The sequence below is a fragment of the Dermochelys coriacea genome, chromosome 3, assembly GCF_009764565.3.
Source record: "Dermochelys coriacea isolate rDerCor1 chromosome 3, rDerCor1.pri.v4, whole genome shotgun sequence".
In the NCBI taxonomy this organism is placed as follows: domain Eukaryota; kingdom Metazoa; phylum Chordata; order Testudines; family Dermochelyidae; genus Dermochelys; species Dermochelys coriacea.
The window spans coordinates 164661185-164678721 of NC_050070.1; the positions used below are offsets into that span (position 1 = coordinate 164661185).

General features: G+C 40.3%; 1 protein-coding gene across 3 annotated transcripts in view; it reads right to left on the reverse strand.

Moving 5' to 3' along the window:
• Nucleotides 1–8283: 8283 nt before the first annotated feature.
• Nucleotides 8284–17537, reverse strand: part of RRP15 (ribosomal RNA processing 15 homolog) — a 48739-nt gene continuing 39485 nt past the window's right edge. For 2 of the 3 annotated variants that reach the window (XM_038397290.2, XM_038397291.2), the window contains exon 5: nucleotides 13316–13998. In XM_038397290.2, the coding sequence (XP_038253218.1) occupies nucleotides 13846–13998 (153 nt within the window). In that variant the 3' untranslated portion in view covers nucleotides 13316–13845. Of the gene's footprint in view, nucleotides 13199–13315; nucleotides 13999–17537 lie in introns of those variants that run through there. The other variant, XM_043511746.1, reaches the window with a different exon arrangement.

The following is a 17537-nucleotide window of genomic DNA, read 5'->3' on the forward strand; positions in this document are numbered from 1 at the left end:
TATATGTTGATTTTGTTTAATAAACAGTAACTGTTTATTACAAAAACAGGGACACCTGGAAAGTTACTTCACTCACTGAACTTAAGGCTTTCATGTTTCCTGTTAACTTAAAAATTATGTGGTCTGGATTTTACAATTTGTGGTTTCTTTTTTAGATTGTTTTGGCTATACACAAATGTGCTGTGCAAAATACAATGGCAATAATCTTTCTCAAACTGCTGACGACCAGGTCATTAAGTAAGGTGGCTGGCCACAATTCATAAACTAGAGAACATTGTTGGAGAAGGAATAACTTTTAAAATTTAAGAGGCACATTTCATAAGCTTCACATTGATGACGAGCGTCTGACAATTGCACAATTAATTCTTTGTGGCACACACATAACTTTGCAGCAGTTACTCTGCTCATGTTGAATCTTAGCTGTTCTGATGCAGTCTGCCAGTCAAGAAACTTGCAAATTCTCCATTCTATAAAAACAAGCACACACAACCGTTCAATTTCGAGAGCAGAGGTGACACCTTATAATGGTGAGATGAAGAGATGGCAAATAGAAGAAAACTGTACAGTAATAAAACACTTGATTTTACCATTTGGTGTAGGTGAAGGCACCAGTCCTCTACACTTCTGTATTGTGCTTTTCATTAGTGAGCATAGTGATTCCTATGTGTACTTGACACCAAAATCCTATTGAGCTTACTTCTGCAAGTGGCCCCATTGCCACCAGGATGTGTCTCTTATTTCATACAGGACTCAGCCCTGCAGCCCTTACATTTCAAAAACATTGACTACTTTGTATCTCTAGCTGTTTGACATAAAATTAAAATGATCTTATGTTAACATAGTGATTTTTGTTTTAGAGGCCCAAAGTTCTTTGCATACTTTACAAAGTGAAGGTCTGATCCTGCAACCTTTCCTCACAAGTAGACCCAGCTCATGCAAACAGACCTCTTGGCTTCATTAGGAGTGTTCATGTGAGAAAGAACAACAGAATTCGGTCCAAATAACTTTTTCCACTTATACAGTGCCAGCACCTCTGAGTTGAAAGGCTGGAACTGTTCTCCAGTGCACAACACCACTACACAACAACTTAAGACAGGAAACAAAGAACAATACCATAAGCAACTGAAGATGTAGTGCAAATTTAGAATGGACTATGACTATCCTGGTTAGCATTAAGATACCTAAGGCCAGATCAACCACAGATTTCCCTAACTGGAGGAGTATGCAGTCCCCAGTAGGTGCTGAGCTGACATAGTTATCTCTTAGACCACTCTTCCCAGCAGCTCTAGCTGTTGGAGGAATTCTGGGAGTAGAGACGGGGGTGTGGCCACAATACTCTAGTTTAGGAACTGTTACTAGCTGACATAGATTAGACCCTGACAATCTGGAAGCCACAACAGCACCTTTGTGGAACAACCCTCCACTACTCAGTGGAGACTGGATGCTGCAGAAAATCGAGGGCACTAGTATTATGAAAATTGTCAGGGAATTTATAAAGACCACAGTGGTCAGGACCTCTAATCTAAACTATTATCAATTCATAGATCACTGCTTTATATGGAATGTGTATGTATTTCTTTCATAATATTTCAAGGCCTGAAAGGTTATTGCATGTTATTTTAGAATTGTATAGAGACAGTGTTGGTTGTGCGCCAATAAATAAGACAAATGATAATCGTAGAAATTGTTAGTAGTTCTAGCAGAACATCTATATGACAATATTCAGGAAATTCAATTGTACAACTTCAGTGAAAACATGCGTCCAGGCGGTACTTGTGGTGGTTTTTTAAGAAGAGGATTGTTTATAAAGCAATATTAAGTAAGTGGCAGCAGCCTCAAAAATGGGCCTGTAGTAATGTAATATCTTAAGCCATGTATTGCAGCTGCACAGGAACAGAGTTAATCTTTAGTTCACAAAGACTGTAGGGTTCTTGCTTCTCTGGCAGCCCGTTGGTGCAGCTCGCACAAAGAAAAGCGTTAAATAAAACAAAGTGGATTCCTAAGAATGTAACATCTTCAAAGTGGCTCATTTTCAAGGGAAGTGGGGAAGAAAAACTCTAGACAATTAGACTTTGATTTACTATTTTAGACTGTCCCAGTAGAAAGTCTATGCTGATCTACTCTGGGGAGTAGGAAGCGGGGAGAGGGGTGGAACAACTTCTAGTTTTTTCCCCGTGTCCAGAGATTGATATCCTCTTCAAATGTTTTTTTTAAAAAAAAACATTTTCAAGTCCACTGTCCATGGACCACTGACATCATCTGGCGCTCTGCACAAGAAGGGCTTGCAGGATTGGGTCCCTGTAGAATGAGCTGACGTAAATGAGGAAACTGCAGTCATTCATCAAACTGAAGAGACAGCCCTAGACCAAGTAGGATCAGATTTGCCTCTGTACAGAGTGCCTACAAAAAGCCTATGCATTTAGCCATCCTTAGTGCTTTTAAGTGTTATGTAAGCCTTGTGTGGTTGCTCTGCACAGGAGTGAATTTCTCCCCAGGGAGTAAATATATCCATAATAAAGTGTAATAAACTTTGTGTCTCACTGTTTTTCCTGGCTTTCACTGTGACAATGAGCATCCTTGGTCTACAGTCAGAACCCAGCTTCATTCAGTGCATAAGGCTATTCCCTATGAAAGCAGCTAGTTGTCAAGACACATCAAAGAATCAGCATTAATGTTTCTATATAGCACAGAAAAATGTTGCATATTCCCAGAATGTTTACACTGAGAATCAGAACTGGATTATTTCATTCATACATCAGTCATTCTAGTTTGCTTTGGTACAGGTTTTGTTTGATTGGTTTAGTGAATGCAGTGAGAGGAATTGACATCCTTTGAAGTTGGAATCCTGCATGTGTCTACAGCATGATACTGCTAACACAGCTCATCTCCTCACTAGAACGGGTAAAAGGGCAGTTCAGTATCTATGCCACTTCATTGGTCTCAGCTGAGACTGCCATCAAAAGTGTCAACCATGCTGGCATTTTTCTGCAGTGGGTTCAGTAGCACCTCAGAGTTACAGATACCTTGGGAATGGAGGTTGTCTGTAACTCTGAAATGTTCCGTAACTCTGAAGACAACGTTTCGGACTTCAGTGCTGGGGGCGGGCGGGAGGAGGTCATTGGGACTGAAGGTGCAAGGTGGGGTGGGGGTGAAGTTAGGGCTTCTGTCTCATGGAAGCACCGGAGCTCAGCACTTTAAACCTGCAGGGAGCACTGGGGCTGGGGGTTTCAGCCCCATGGCTCCACACCCAGCCTTGCAGGGGGCACCAGGACTCAGGGCTTCAGTCCTGGGTGGGGAGGCACCAAGGCTCAAGGCTCCACTCCTGGCTTTGGGGCGGGGGGGCAGGTTGCATTAGGGCTCAGGGTTTTAGGTATATGGGGAGCATTGGTGCTGAAACTGGCACTCCCCTCTTAGCAAAAGTCCCAAGCTCCAGTGCCCCCCGCAGGGCTGAACACCAGGAGCAGAGCCAGGGGCTGAAGCCCCAAGCCCCAGCGCTCCCCCCGGTCTAAACCTCTGTGCCCCGGTGCTCCTGAAGACCAGAAACCCCAAACCCCTTTACCCTGTGGCTGCAGCCCCAACCCACCATGCCTGAAGCCCTGAGCCTCGGGCCTGAAGGCTTGAGGTAGTACAGCACTGGCTGGTGGGGTTTTTTTTTGTCTCCACTGCTACCTCATTGAGGACTTCCAGTTCCACAGGGTGTCTGGTTGATCAGTAAGTCCGTAACTCTGGTGTTCATATCTTTGAACTGTACATTCCCACTACAAATCAGTCCGAGTCCATACTGATTTCACATTGGCTACTAAATAGCCACTTTTGGTCACTACTCCACCTGCGCTAGTGACCTAGAGGTATAGGGCTCTGATCACTAGTCTACTAAGCCATCCAGGCCCTCTGCTCACCTCCAGTATGCATCCTTCAGAATCTGCAGTAGTATTACTACATTTACTAAGGGTTGAGGACCTACACCACAAACAGTCTCAGACAGCAGCTTTGGATCTGGTTGATCCATGGGTCTTTTAGCTGAGGCCTAGTATCTCAGTGTCAGATGTACCCTCTACCTGGACTATATCTTACACTTGCATGGGGTGGGGATAGACTCTGATATTGGAGGCTTTTTCCAGTCATGCATAGATGATCCTGCTTGCATTTCTATAAACTCTCTCAAACTGGATTTCTTTGGTATGCAGTTTTGGAGGCTTCCTATAAAGCACTTCCAGTCAGCTGTTCCATTTATTCACTTAGAGCCAATCCCTTGACCTTGTAAGGTCTATAAAGGCAATTCTATAGCATTCCAAATTATGCCTGATCTAGGATGGATTAGCAGCTGCAAAGGCCACCCACACACAGGGATGTATCTCTCAGCTGTTCTTGTTTCTAAACTCACATTTGCCCCACTCCCATGCAAATTTGGTGCAGCCTTTTTTATTACAGAGAGCCTATTCCATCATAAATACAGAATCAAGGAACAGAGGTTACAGAAAATGTTATTTCCATTAAAGTAGGTAATTCCTTATCATTGCAAACTTTAAGGGCCTCCAGGCTCTATCTATTCCATCTCCCATTGACTTCAATAAGAGCAGGACTGTCCCACCTATTGCTTCCTCCTTGCGTTCTCTGTGTCCTTCATTGTATTCTATTTTGGTGTTGCAGCAGGTGGAGGCTATAACATGGAGCTTTCTTCCAATTTTTGAGGCCTACAGAAGCAGGCAGCTCAGGAGACATGCATAGCAATTAGGCTGTCTGGTCACAGAGCACTTCCTAGTCTAGTACTCTAAGAGTCCAGTAATTTCAATGAAGAGCACCCATAAGGCAGGATGGTAGTCAGTCTTGCATGGGTGCTCACCATTGGGGTATAGAGGGAAGAAAACAGGGCACTAGGAAGTCACTACTTCTTGCACACCTGTCAGCCACAATCTGTCCCGGAGACCATGAGGATTTTGCTCCTCTGTCCATACCCCACCCGCAGTGGAGGGGAACAAACATGAGGGAGAGTACATACAGCACCCTGTAAAAAGGTGGTGGAGCTCCCACAGCAGAGCATATACACATCTTGCCCCAGAGGCACTGAAACTGAGTCAAATAAAATGCTCTTGGGAGCTCCAGCTTTGGCCAGGCCTCTCTTCCACTCAACCAGGCTGTGGATTAGAGACCCCGCCAGGTCTTTAAATCCATAAAGAAGACCAAAATAATTGCAGCATATTTTGCAAATCTTTGAAGCCTAGATTTCTTAGCACATATTGCAAAACATAGAATTATATGGAGACAAAGAGGAGTTCTGTGCAAACTGGATTTCTATACCACTGGGACCCAGGACTCAGAATACCATGAAAAGGACCCTCTCTTTATGCTAATACATATTAAATTATCTGCCTTTTGGCCATTATCTAATTATAGGAACTTATCTCCTAACTATCTGGAGTGTTCCTGATCCAATTTATGAAAAGTTTAGACTTCAGAGGAATCTGTCTGACAGACCTCCTTGTACAGACATTTATTTCCCCCTTGTAGCTTTACCTTTCCTTTTCGCATCTTTCCTATTGGTCCATTCAGCATTGTACACAGCTGCTGGACGGAGGCTGCTCAGAGTGTCTTCTTTTAATTTCATTAATTTCATTCAAATCTTGGCCCAAACTCTGTTCAATTATTTCTTCCTTCCTTCCTTTTCCCCCTAGTGCTGACCAAGTTTATATCTAGTCTCATTGACCTGTAGAGTTGTATTATCTTGCTGGAAAATCTGGCTAAAACTTAATTATAAAACATGTATTAAAGTGAGAAACAGATGGCACTGAATTATATGTGTGCAGCAGGTTGGATAACTTTACGATGATGAAAAAAGGTTAATTAGGAGGACATCCATTGGAATTGATATGTTAGGTTGCATCAATATGCATGCTTCCAAGTATTTTTTCATCATGTTTGAAAGTATTGGGTAGCTAATTAAAATGGATTTTTAGCCACCTCTAGGTTGCTGGATTAAGTGCAACACGTTGCTAGTATTATTAACTGCTAATAGTTGTCTGAACATCCTAGGTAAAATAAGCTTAATGGTCGGAGTGCACAGATTTCCACCTCACAGAACTACCTATCATACGTACACATGCGCTAGTTGTCTGAGCAGAGCGGCCAAGGATGGAATGCGGCACAGAGCTCAAATGGCTAGGCAGTGTGGCAGAAACCTCCTCTGGCCCTGTTGGTGTCAATAAACAGACTTCAGTCAACAGACCTTCTGCTCTAGCAGCTTGCATGAGCTAAATCCTTTCCCTTTCAGACGCCTGTCCCCCTTCACTCTAAAATGGAGCTGGAATCAGCAGTTTTATAAACCTCTTCATATTTTAATTTTTAATAAATGTTTTGGGCCTAGGCTGCTGTAGATCCAGATGTAATTCCTCACTGCTTTGCAAACAGGGCCAAGTATTAACTGCATGCTACAGCTGGGGGAAATTAAGGCAGAGAGGTGAAGTGACTTTGCCTGTGTTACCTTGGGTGTCATTTCCAGAGCTCTGGCCACAGCTCATTCGTCCCATAAAGCTTTATTCACCAGTGTAGATCACTGGCATGCTGTATTGTGGTTTGGCCCTACGCTTGGCCTAGTAAATCAGCAGCAGATCAGACGGGTTGTGTGTGTGTTCAAGTCTCAAGGGGCCAGTCTATGGTTTTTATTCTCAAGTAGCTAGCCAGAATCATACACCCAGCTGCTAAAATTCAACCTGCAGGAAGGAGAGTGCTATATGCAGGCACAAGGAAGTTCCCAAAGTCAGTCTTGAAATCAATTTACCTTGACTAATTGCCCCCTTGATAATATTGGCCACCTCTATCACAAGCCTTAGAGCCCATCTACCAGTACTGTATGCTACCATGATGTAGGAAGGATACAAATCATCCCTTGGATTTGGTATGGCTCCGTACAGGAGGCCAAAAATTGAGTTATGTAACCCTATAAAGGAAAACAATTTGTATCCTGGACCAAGTCTAGATTATCTGTGTTGTACCCAATCCTGCAGAATGTTTCAACACCCACTGAAACCAATTAACTGAAACTGTGGGTGCCATGTAGCTACCAGCATGAAGCCTTTAGCCTTATGTATGTCATACGGACATCTGATCATTTTTTACCTCACAAAAAGCAAAAACTTTAAAGGGACTTGAATTTAAAAGGACACAGCCAGTATGTTGATTTTCCTATTTGATCTACCTAAAAACTGTTACAATCTATGTGAGGAATGTTCTTCACATACTAAGTACATTTCACATAATTTATCTTTAATCCTTCATTTTGGCACCAAAAACTTAAAAAAATCCCGAGGCAATTAAATAATATCACAGAAAACTAGCCATGTAATAAAGGCTATAATTCTGTTGAGCTGATGTGAGATGACAAACAGGTGTGGAGTTGGCAGGTTCACACTTGATCCTGCAAGGTGCTGCAATGGGAGAGAAGGGTACCTTGCAAGAACTGGGGCCTTCACTACCCAAAGCTCCAAGACTGAATTTCCATGTATTATTTCACTGTTGTCTGTTTTAAAATATTATTTGATGTGTGTGCTTACACTCTGTGGGTCTGACACCCTGTTCTGGCATTGTAAAGAGGCCTGAATGTATTTGAGAATCAGATCCTATTGTCTTAAGTCACTAACATTAGCATGGTCCTACTGTGATATGATGCTAATCAGTAGCACCACGGTAAAGTACTAGCCTAAAGGAATTTTCTGAAACCACATGTTTTTATAAAGAAATATTAAGTCATGTGCATGCAAAATAAAAATAGCACAGAGATTAACAGGGTGTTACTGAATATTTCATTTGGTCTTAAAAAAATGTATTATACAAAGCATACCAGGCACACTTTCTGAACATTATTAACATCTTGCTGCTACATAGTGTCTTTTATCCTTGAAACTAAAAGCACTTCAGAAATATTTATTAAGGCTCTGATCATGGAAAAGCTCTGCACAGGTGCAGGGATCTGCCCATAAGGTGCTGGTAACAGAATGGGGAAAGCTCTTGTCCCTAAAAATTCCTTGGAGGTGTTTGGGAAGGTCACTTAATTAGTGGCAGGGTTGTGAATAAAAGCTAGATTCCTGGATCCTCATGTCTTGTTTTAAACCCTCGTCTGCACTTTTCTAATAGATTATGTAACATATACATGTTTTACATGCATTTAACATCTACTTCACATACAAAAAAAATGAATTACTTCTCTCATGTAAAGAAATAACTTCATAAGACATATGCTAACTAAAATTAATTATGTGGTTAGATGCATGGATATGCCAAGCAATAATCAGGAACATTCATTTAATTAATGACACTAATGTCTCCTGCCCATCCCAGGCAAGATTATGGCAAAGGATATACTTCAGAAACATTCGAATTAAGAACTGCACTGTCTCCCTTCAGATGGGGATAACAGAACTGCAGTTGACAAAGAGGTAAACTCACTCACCAAACTAACCACATCAGCCGCACGTCATATTAAAATGACATTTATAAGAGAGCTTATAATGGGTTAACAGATGTTTTAATGCATTTTACGGATTTGGATAGTCAAGATGTTGTTTACAACCATGGTATACAACCATCGACAGCACCTTCTACTGATGTGCTTGTAACCATCTATGACACACACTACTCATGTTTGTCACATGCTTATAACATCTATTCATCATGTATTAACTAACCATTTATAAATGGAATCTTAATATCCTTTAAAGTTATTAGGGCTGTAAGCCTGCAAAGACTTACGTATGCAATTTACAGAATGAGACCCCTCGGGTGTTAGTTTTTGCAGGATGCAGACCTATTTAGCAATTTTACGACCAATAGAAATGCTGAAAATAGAACTTTGAGATTATTACTGAAAATCTGCATGCTGGTGCCTGAGAATTTCCGCCATTCATTGGAGTAAGGGAAGAGGCTATTGGTCATCTCACTGGAATGGATGAACTATGATACTATAACAAAATATTTGTTGATTTATCTGAAGATTTCCAAAAGCACCTAAAAGATTTAGAATCCCATTGAAAGTCGTGTGATGCTAAATCCCTTAGGAGCTTTTGAAAAGGTCCCCTTTAAACTTATTAAAGCATTTGGCAGCACACAAGTTATATACATGTTAGGGTGACTGAACTCACTCTAAAGATTGAAATGTTGCATGAGGATAAAAGCAAGTATTTTATTCAGTGTTGAAGCTACACATTTTGAGTCAAGCACTATTAAGTCAATGTGTACCCAAAGATAAGAGCGATAAGAAACAACTGCCTTTGAAAGCAAACACCTGTTGTAAGACAGCTAAGGAAGCTAGCCCATAGCCCCTCATTCTCCAACTGTAATATTTAATTACAGTATTTGCCCTGTGGTATTATTTATTATCTTATTCAGAACATTCTGCTTCAAGCATCTCCTGTATATCAGAAAGCAGGGGAGTCAAGTCACCAGGTTTTCAACTGCCTTTTTGGAAAACCACCATTCACAATCCTCCCAACTACTGCAGAATGCAAAACCCCTGGCTATGGTTGTAAGCATCTGTTTGTTGTCTATATGTTTAATGTGAACCTCATTTGGCTTTAGAATCTCCGCACATTTGCTCCAAGTATGAACAAAATTTAACAAGATCTCAAGGCTCCCTGACATTTCAAGCCTTCCCCTGCCTCTATCTTGCAGCAAGTCCTGGATAAGTCATTGATCGGTTTGCAAGGGCTGGAAGAAAGCAAAGTTGATGACTGCTCAGTCTGGTTATTAAGGATGCCAGGATCCATTTAATAAGAGTTAAGGGTTTGTCCTTCTTCTAACCTATTGTGCAAAAAGCTAGAGGTGAGATGGCTACTGCCTTCCTCCCTGGTGGTCACTGCAGAGATAGCTCAAGGGACATGCAGGTCATTCAGCTACACAGGCCAGCCTGTTCTAGGAGCACCACCCTGCCCAGAACAGTTTCATTCTTTCAAAAAAATCTCCCCTTTTAATTAGAAAAGAGGCAGGGCCCACAATTAGCAGCTTCCTACTAAGGGAATGCTTGGTTCACTCTACTCATCTTGGTCAGAGCATACAACTGCAGAAGGGAGATGCTCCTCAGCCCAAACCAAGAGATCACCAGCCAGAGAGACGCACCGCAGGCAGGCAGCTCTCTCCACTCAAGCAGCCATGGCAGGGAAGTTCCCAGAGCCTGTGTGCGCCCCAGTAGAATTAGTACAGAATATATTACAAACCCTAAGAACACCCCACCAAAAGTTCTCCCACAGGGGCAGACCCAAAGCATTGCTAGGGGAAGATGGTCCTTTCCTCACAGAAAGAGAAGCCTAAAGTGATCGGAAGATGAAGGCAAAATTAACCAACAAATTAAGGTGAACTGCTCTTCCCCGCAATGAAAATTTATTTTCTGCAATCCATGCAGCCAAGAATCCTTTTCCAATGTGCATATTATGGAGCCTACCTGGTGCCTTGCACATCTGGAACCAGCCCTAGGTGTCTTTATTTCTACGGATGTAAAAAGACACCATATAAAGGTAAGTAGGATCATGAACTTCTCCCTTCAGGCAGTAGCACAGCTCTTTTGAAGCCTGGATACTCATGGGAGCAGGAGACTGAGCTTAAGAACCAAGTCCTGCTCTCTCTGCGATAGTAGAGGAAGAGGGCACTGCTAGGGAGGGCAGGGAGTCAGCAGACCTGGGTTCTAGCTTTGTCTGTTCCACACTATTCCAGAGGTGTTGAGCATCTATTGAGCCCATGGGTCTGATCATCCTTCCCCCTTGAGAAAGGAAATCAGTCTCAGAGTTGCTCCTATACAACAGGAATCTACTTTTACTACATATTTAAATCCTCAGCTGGGATTTAACCACAATACCAAATTATAAGGCAGGATTTGTGTTCATAGAAATGGTTCGGGTACAGAGAAGGTAGAAGGCAGTTGGGTTAAGCTAAGTTGACCATTTCTGTGCCTTGAAATAAGTTTCAGAATTACTTTGGATGGAGAAAATAGTGGTGGGAGGAAGAGATTTGTTTTTGATGAAATATTACAATATTTGCATGTCCCCCAAACACTTTTTTCCCCCAAAAAAATCTATTGACCAGCGAAGTTGCAGGATTGAAGTTCACATATACGTACTTCACTGAAAGCTAGACAATAATGCTGTCAATAACGTAGCAATTCAAACAGCGCATGGATGTGCTGATGCTTTGCAGATTTCAGTTCAAGTAAAGCACCTATTTAAGATTAATTTAAAACAATCAGGGCTCAGATTTAGATTTTAATTATTCATCAGCATATTGTATGCAACCCAAAAGAAAAAGCAATTTATGGGGGAGAGGGTTGGTTAGGCAGTCTGTGAAGTAGTACATACAAAAGGTCAGAGTTATGAATATTAAGGGATTTGAAAGGCAATACATGTGGCCTACACACACACACACACACCACTCAGGTGCTGATGTACGATCTAAAATTATAGCTTTTAAGACGTTATCTTTGATTTATAATCTCTCCCTGTTTTTCTTAAAAACACTTATAAATGGCAATTCAATGCTTTGGTCACTTACAACTTTACTGCAAAAACCTAAGTGCATACAAACAAGTTCTGAAAACAAAGATTATGGAAATGTTTGCTAAAAATAATTTTATAAAATGTAGTCATTTCAAAATATACTATAGTTTCTCAAGCAACTTTCTGGTAGGAAAAATCATCTTTTTAAAGTAGTTCTTCTCAATAAGCCACTGGTCAGAGCCAGATACTGCTGATCTCAAACAGGGCTTAGATGTTGGATATAAGTCAGTACGTGCCCTTAAGAACAAACAGAGAAAATTTAAATCAGCATCATCAACTCTTTGTTCAGTAAAGTTATAGATTTAAGACTGCCCATAAAGGTTTTACTCATAAAGTAATTAAACTCTGCAGAAACCAAGAAACGTGATGTGAAATTATAATGGTACTTTATAAGATTCAAACTATATTATCTTAATTAAAAATATTTGTTTACATTAATGCATAAATGAGATGCCAATTCTACTAATTTAATAACTATACAGATGTCAAATCCTCAGAAGTTGGGATAAATGTACATCAAACTTTTGTGGTTTTGCCACTTTATATTTTGGGTACATGCCTTCATTTGTGATAATAATCATGAGGCCACAAGCTAATGTCGCCTTAGATATCTAATACACTTAACACTCAAACCAGTTTGAAAACGTAAACATTTCTGCTGTTAGCTTTGAGTTCTCCTCAAAGAGTTATGCTACAATATATAACAGATGCATTAACAGGCTACAGTATAACAGAACTACGGCCAGTTGTTTAGGGGCTGGTTTTATGAATTATATATGTATATTATATTTACATGGTGTAATATATACAAATCCCTCCACTCATATTATTTAAGAAATTTAAATCCAATTTAACATTTATAGTTTGTCTCTACTACATCAATGAAGTCCTTTATATTTTCACTTAGATGCTGAATAAGGGAATACTTAGAGTATTATTTTTTTAATTAGTGAAGGCACTCCTTAGTGCCCTTAATATATATAGTGCATATAATAAGATGCAAAGATGGTTCAGTGCATGAGAAATCCATAGCAGCAGACTCAAGAATACTTGGCAGTTTTGTAACAACTTCCAGATCATCTCAAAGTGGTTTAAAATATCAATGAATTTTGCCTTAAAGCCCATGAAGTATTATCCTCATTTTACAATTGGGGAACTGAGGTACTGACCTACACAAGCTCTCACAGCAAGCCTATGGATGGGCGGGGTGGGGAGAGAATTCAGTCCCCTGGTTCTTACTTGTCTTCCTTATCCACATAACTATCCCTTCTTTACATGTATATGCATCATACCCATTGTATCTTAAGGAACGGATTACCAACTGGGGTAAATTGGTTAGGTCCAATGATGCCAACAGAGCGACACCTATTTACTCCAGCTGAGAATCTGACCTTCATGCTAAAAGTAATTCAGAGCAGTGACCCTTCCTTGACACAATTCAACATCATGTACAGACAGTGCTTTATAAAACCATTAATCAAGCTGTACAGTTGTCATAGCAATTATGCCATGGACCTCACAAGCGAGGTTCCTTTCTGAATGTGGAATATCTGAATCTCAATATCACCCCCTGAAGATTTATTTATTGTAAAAAAACAAACAAACAAAAAAACCAGCCAGAGCACCTTTCCTCTCCCATCAGTCTTGTACTGCGTTTAACTTAAGACCTGCCCCCCCAAAAGGAAAATATAAAGAGATGACATCAGTCATAGGGCTCAGTTTCTTTTTTTAAATTAAGTTTCCATTGTCTCCCACCAAATCAATGCTCAGAGCCCAGTACTATCACATTAATGGTTACTTTTCTTTATTATCTACAAAATTTTTCTTGGCCAAAGGACTGCAGACTCTACAAGAGACCAATAACTTTACAAGGTTATGGAATTTCTATGTTTATTGTAAGCCATCTCTATTACAAATTGCTCACACCTTTTCAAGGTGCAACCTAGCTTTGGAAATGCAGGAACAATAATACGCCAATAGCCATGACCAATATATTCACTTTTAATGACCTTGGCAAAACATATCTTTCATTGGGCAGGTGCCACTATTTTGACTGTACAAAATGTTTTGGAAAGATGTTGAAAATTATACATGTTTTGGAAAATATTTCAGGATTTCAGTATAGGAAGTGAAGTTTTGGTAAATAAAAGTTTGAAGCTAATGAGGAAAGAAGCCACACCCAAATCTAAGAAAGTCTTTGCTTTCCTTAAAATAGGCATCTCTACAATCCCCAAAAGCTGTGCATTCACAGAATGTAGAGTTTTTTATTCAAGTAAACTAACATTTTATCTTGAATATTCTTTTATTTCATCCATCAGTCACTTTCACTATCCTGCCTTAGTCCATCATCTTGTCCAGTGTTGCTTTCCTTGTCACTCTCTTTATCCCAGTCTTTCATAGACGCTCCCATCATGAAATCGTCACGGAGTATGTTCCATGCTGGCTCTTCATCAGATTTCACTTCACCCTGAATAGGATAAAACAAAAACAGAAAAGGTGAATGCGGAAATCAGGTAGTGTGCAGGATTCTGAGCCTCCACAATACCCCCTCCCAAAACCCACTTTTACAATGCATGAAAAAACATCGACAAACTGAGGGCTGACTTCATTTGCTTTCAGTGCAAACAAGCATGCAAGCGAATTATAAAAAACTTGACAAAGCAATAAAAGAAATATGGAAACAAAACAATTATTTTTCATGGACTAAACACAGTCAACCCTGGGCATGGCTTCCTTTAGTAAAATCATTTTTGGCAATCAAAATGGACTCATGATATCATTTATTAACCCCCAGGTGCTGCTTCATTAGAACATTTTTGGCACATTTCTGCAATACAAATATGGATTTAATAAAGGCTTTGTAAAAAACAAATTTAACATTTAACATATTTTGTGATTTGTGAACCAAATCCCCTTTATGTGGGTTATTATTGCCTCACTACCTGGGCCTACATATGGTACAAAGATGCTTCCAAAAGAAATGGAAATTTGATCTATGGTCAGCAAGCCAACAGTACCTTGATTCCAAATTTGCTTCTGCATGAAAATGGTTTAACTAAGGCAATATTTAAAGGCTCAGGGGGTTAATAAAAAGAAGGGTGACAAAGAGCTTTGGTTAGCTTATCATTTAATGTATTGGGAGGCAACAGATCTCCAAAGATTACGTGGTAAAACACAGATGGTGCAACAGCACCACCCTGTGGAAATAATTTAAGCAACACAGTTTATACGAATTTGTACCTATATAATATTATTGAAGATAAACACTCAAAACTGTTCCATGTACTAGAGTGGTAGTTTAGTGATCTAAGCCTCCGGTGTGAAATATTTCAAGGAACAACATGGCTCAATATCTGCTTCACCTTTCAAAGGTAGATGAATGAAGTAACATGCAGTTTACCATTGAAGGGTTTTTGAGATGAAACTGTATAGACAAACAGAAAAAGTAGGGATTTTCCCTGCTGTCCCTGGCCAAAAGTATCCTCTCCCCCTGCATTGCTATCACTGACTAGTAAACTGTCACCCTAGAAGCGCTTACACTTTCGTGATGCTATGTGGTGTGTACAGCGCATACACATAACATTGGTGTAATGTGCTTTGGGATATGTCAGGATTAATACTATCTTATTAAATGAATCTTGTCACAAGGAACTAATTAAAATGAGAATACTATGAGATAAACACCTTGACGGTTGTTGCTCTGCCTACTGCACATTGTCAGTCTTCACATTTATGCATGCCTTCCCTTGTTCTAGTGCATTTCTAGATGCTATACATTAAAGAGTAGAGAACACAATATGTGTAAGCCTACTTTCATGTGATCTCAGGGAGAGATTATAAGGATTTAGTGCCCGGGGAAAAAAGAGACTGGAAAACTCAGGTCAATTAGTAAAGAGCAAACATATAAAAAGACTAGCAAGAAAGCATTTCTGCATAATGAATACAAGTTCTGGGACAGACTTGTGTTTCCATAAAGAGCAAGATCTTTAAGCTAATGGCTGTCAAAAAACAGAAGCATTCATCTAGAATTACAACTTGTCCTGCACTTGTCTTAAAAAGATGCCTCTCATAGGATTGGTTATTTTATTCTTTTACACCTTTCCAAAAGCCCATCCAGGAAAAAAGGACCCTCTGCAGCTGCTGCTTAGACTTCTTATGGGTTGTCTGGCCGTTACAGCTACTTCCGCAACTTCCTATTCCAAGTTCTCCCATCTCCAGCCACCCTGGAATCAACAACATCCTCTTCTCCAACAACAGTGTCTCTGATTCCACCAACTGGCCTCAAGAGAACTTGATTAACTCCACAGGGGTCTTGGCTCCACACAGAAGTTGCACTACAGTAACTGCACTGCAGTATGGAACCAGTAACACCTGCTTCCCCCATAGCAGGGGCTCAGTTATCGGTATATATTTTTCCCATATGGGAAGGGGAATAGGCCCCTTTATCCCAGCACAACTAAGGATTTTACTGGTATAACTAGATCAGTAAAAGAATCATCCTCTTAACTGAACAATTAAACTAGTACAAAAACTGTGTGCAGACGAGGCCTGATGTCCACCCTACTGCAGCGTTTGTCTACATTAGACTTTTTCACCTTGCCTTAATGATTTCCAAATTAACTCAAAACATGTTGGTAAAGGCTAATGTGGATATTTCGCAAATGTTTGTTCAAGGCTACAAACATCAATGAACTCTGGATAATAAAAAAGTCTCAAGTAGCCATACCAGGAGTCTCTTTTGTCTGCATGCAGGGTGGGCTCCTCTACGGCTGCTTGGAGAAGAGCTCTGCCCAGAAGACAGAGTGGCGTTCCCTTTGGCCGATAGCCAGAATGCACAAGAACAGTTTAAAAAGAAAATTGTTGCTGAGATAATTGGACTTGACTGGGCCCCAGCTGTTTTATATCTCATCATCTACCCTGTCAGGGAAGAGAGGCTAAAATGATGAAAGAAAACACTCACAAACCCTTCTTTGCTAAACCCAATAATCACCACAGTCTGGATATAGCACTGAAGTAAAACTCTAAATACTCAACTGAAAAAATCCAGCTTGTTTTTCCAATAAGCTGCTTTTGCTAAAGAAAAATGCCACAGAAAAAGATGACTACATTTTAATCCACATGGTGCGTTTAAAAAGATAAAGGACAAGAGGCAGCAGCAGTGAGTTCTAGGGCATTAGAGCAAAGGGCTAGGAACCAGGAAAGCAGCCATGGATTCAAATCCAGTATCATCTGACCTTCAGCAAGCCAGTGGGCCTCTTTTGGCTCAGCCAACTGAACAGCAACACCTGGAAAACAGGACTTCAACAAAAACCAGATGCTGAACTTCAGTAAAGCTACCATCTCTTGTGTAAATGAATTACATGTAAAGTTTGATTAGAGACTTGTGCAAGCATTAACTAAAGCATTGGAAAGCAGCATCAGGTCTCAATCTGGAAGATGAACATTTACTTTTAGCTGGTTTATCAATGTTAAATACATTACCATTAGGAGAAAACCCATGTTCATCCCACTTAACAGTGGGGCACTTCTACTGCAGAAAGGAAAAAGCAAAAGGGGTCAATGAATTAGGACTGAAGAAAATACAAAGACTGACCTATTTGGTGTTGTAATATCACACAAACAAAATGAAGTCCTAGGAAAATGTGCAGTAAATCTGTGCATATAATTAGCAGTTAGTTCAAGTTTAATTTCACCATATGCTTTATCTATGCAAGAATGGTCATGTCCTAGGGTTTAATACCATAATCTAAAAAAAGAAAAGGAGTACTTGTGGCACCTTAGAGACTAACAAATTTATTAGAGCATAAGCTTTCGTGAGCTACAGCTCACTTCATCGATGCATCCGATGAAGTGAGCTGTAGCTCACGAAAGCTTATGCTCTAATAAATTTGTTAGTCTCTAAGGTGCCACAAGTACTCCTTTTCTTTTTGCGAATACAGACTAACACGGCTGCTACTCTGAAACCTACCATAATCTAGTTTCATCTGAGTAAAAACAAACTGATTC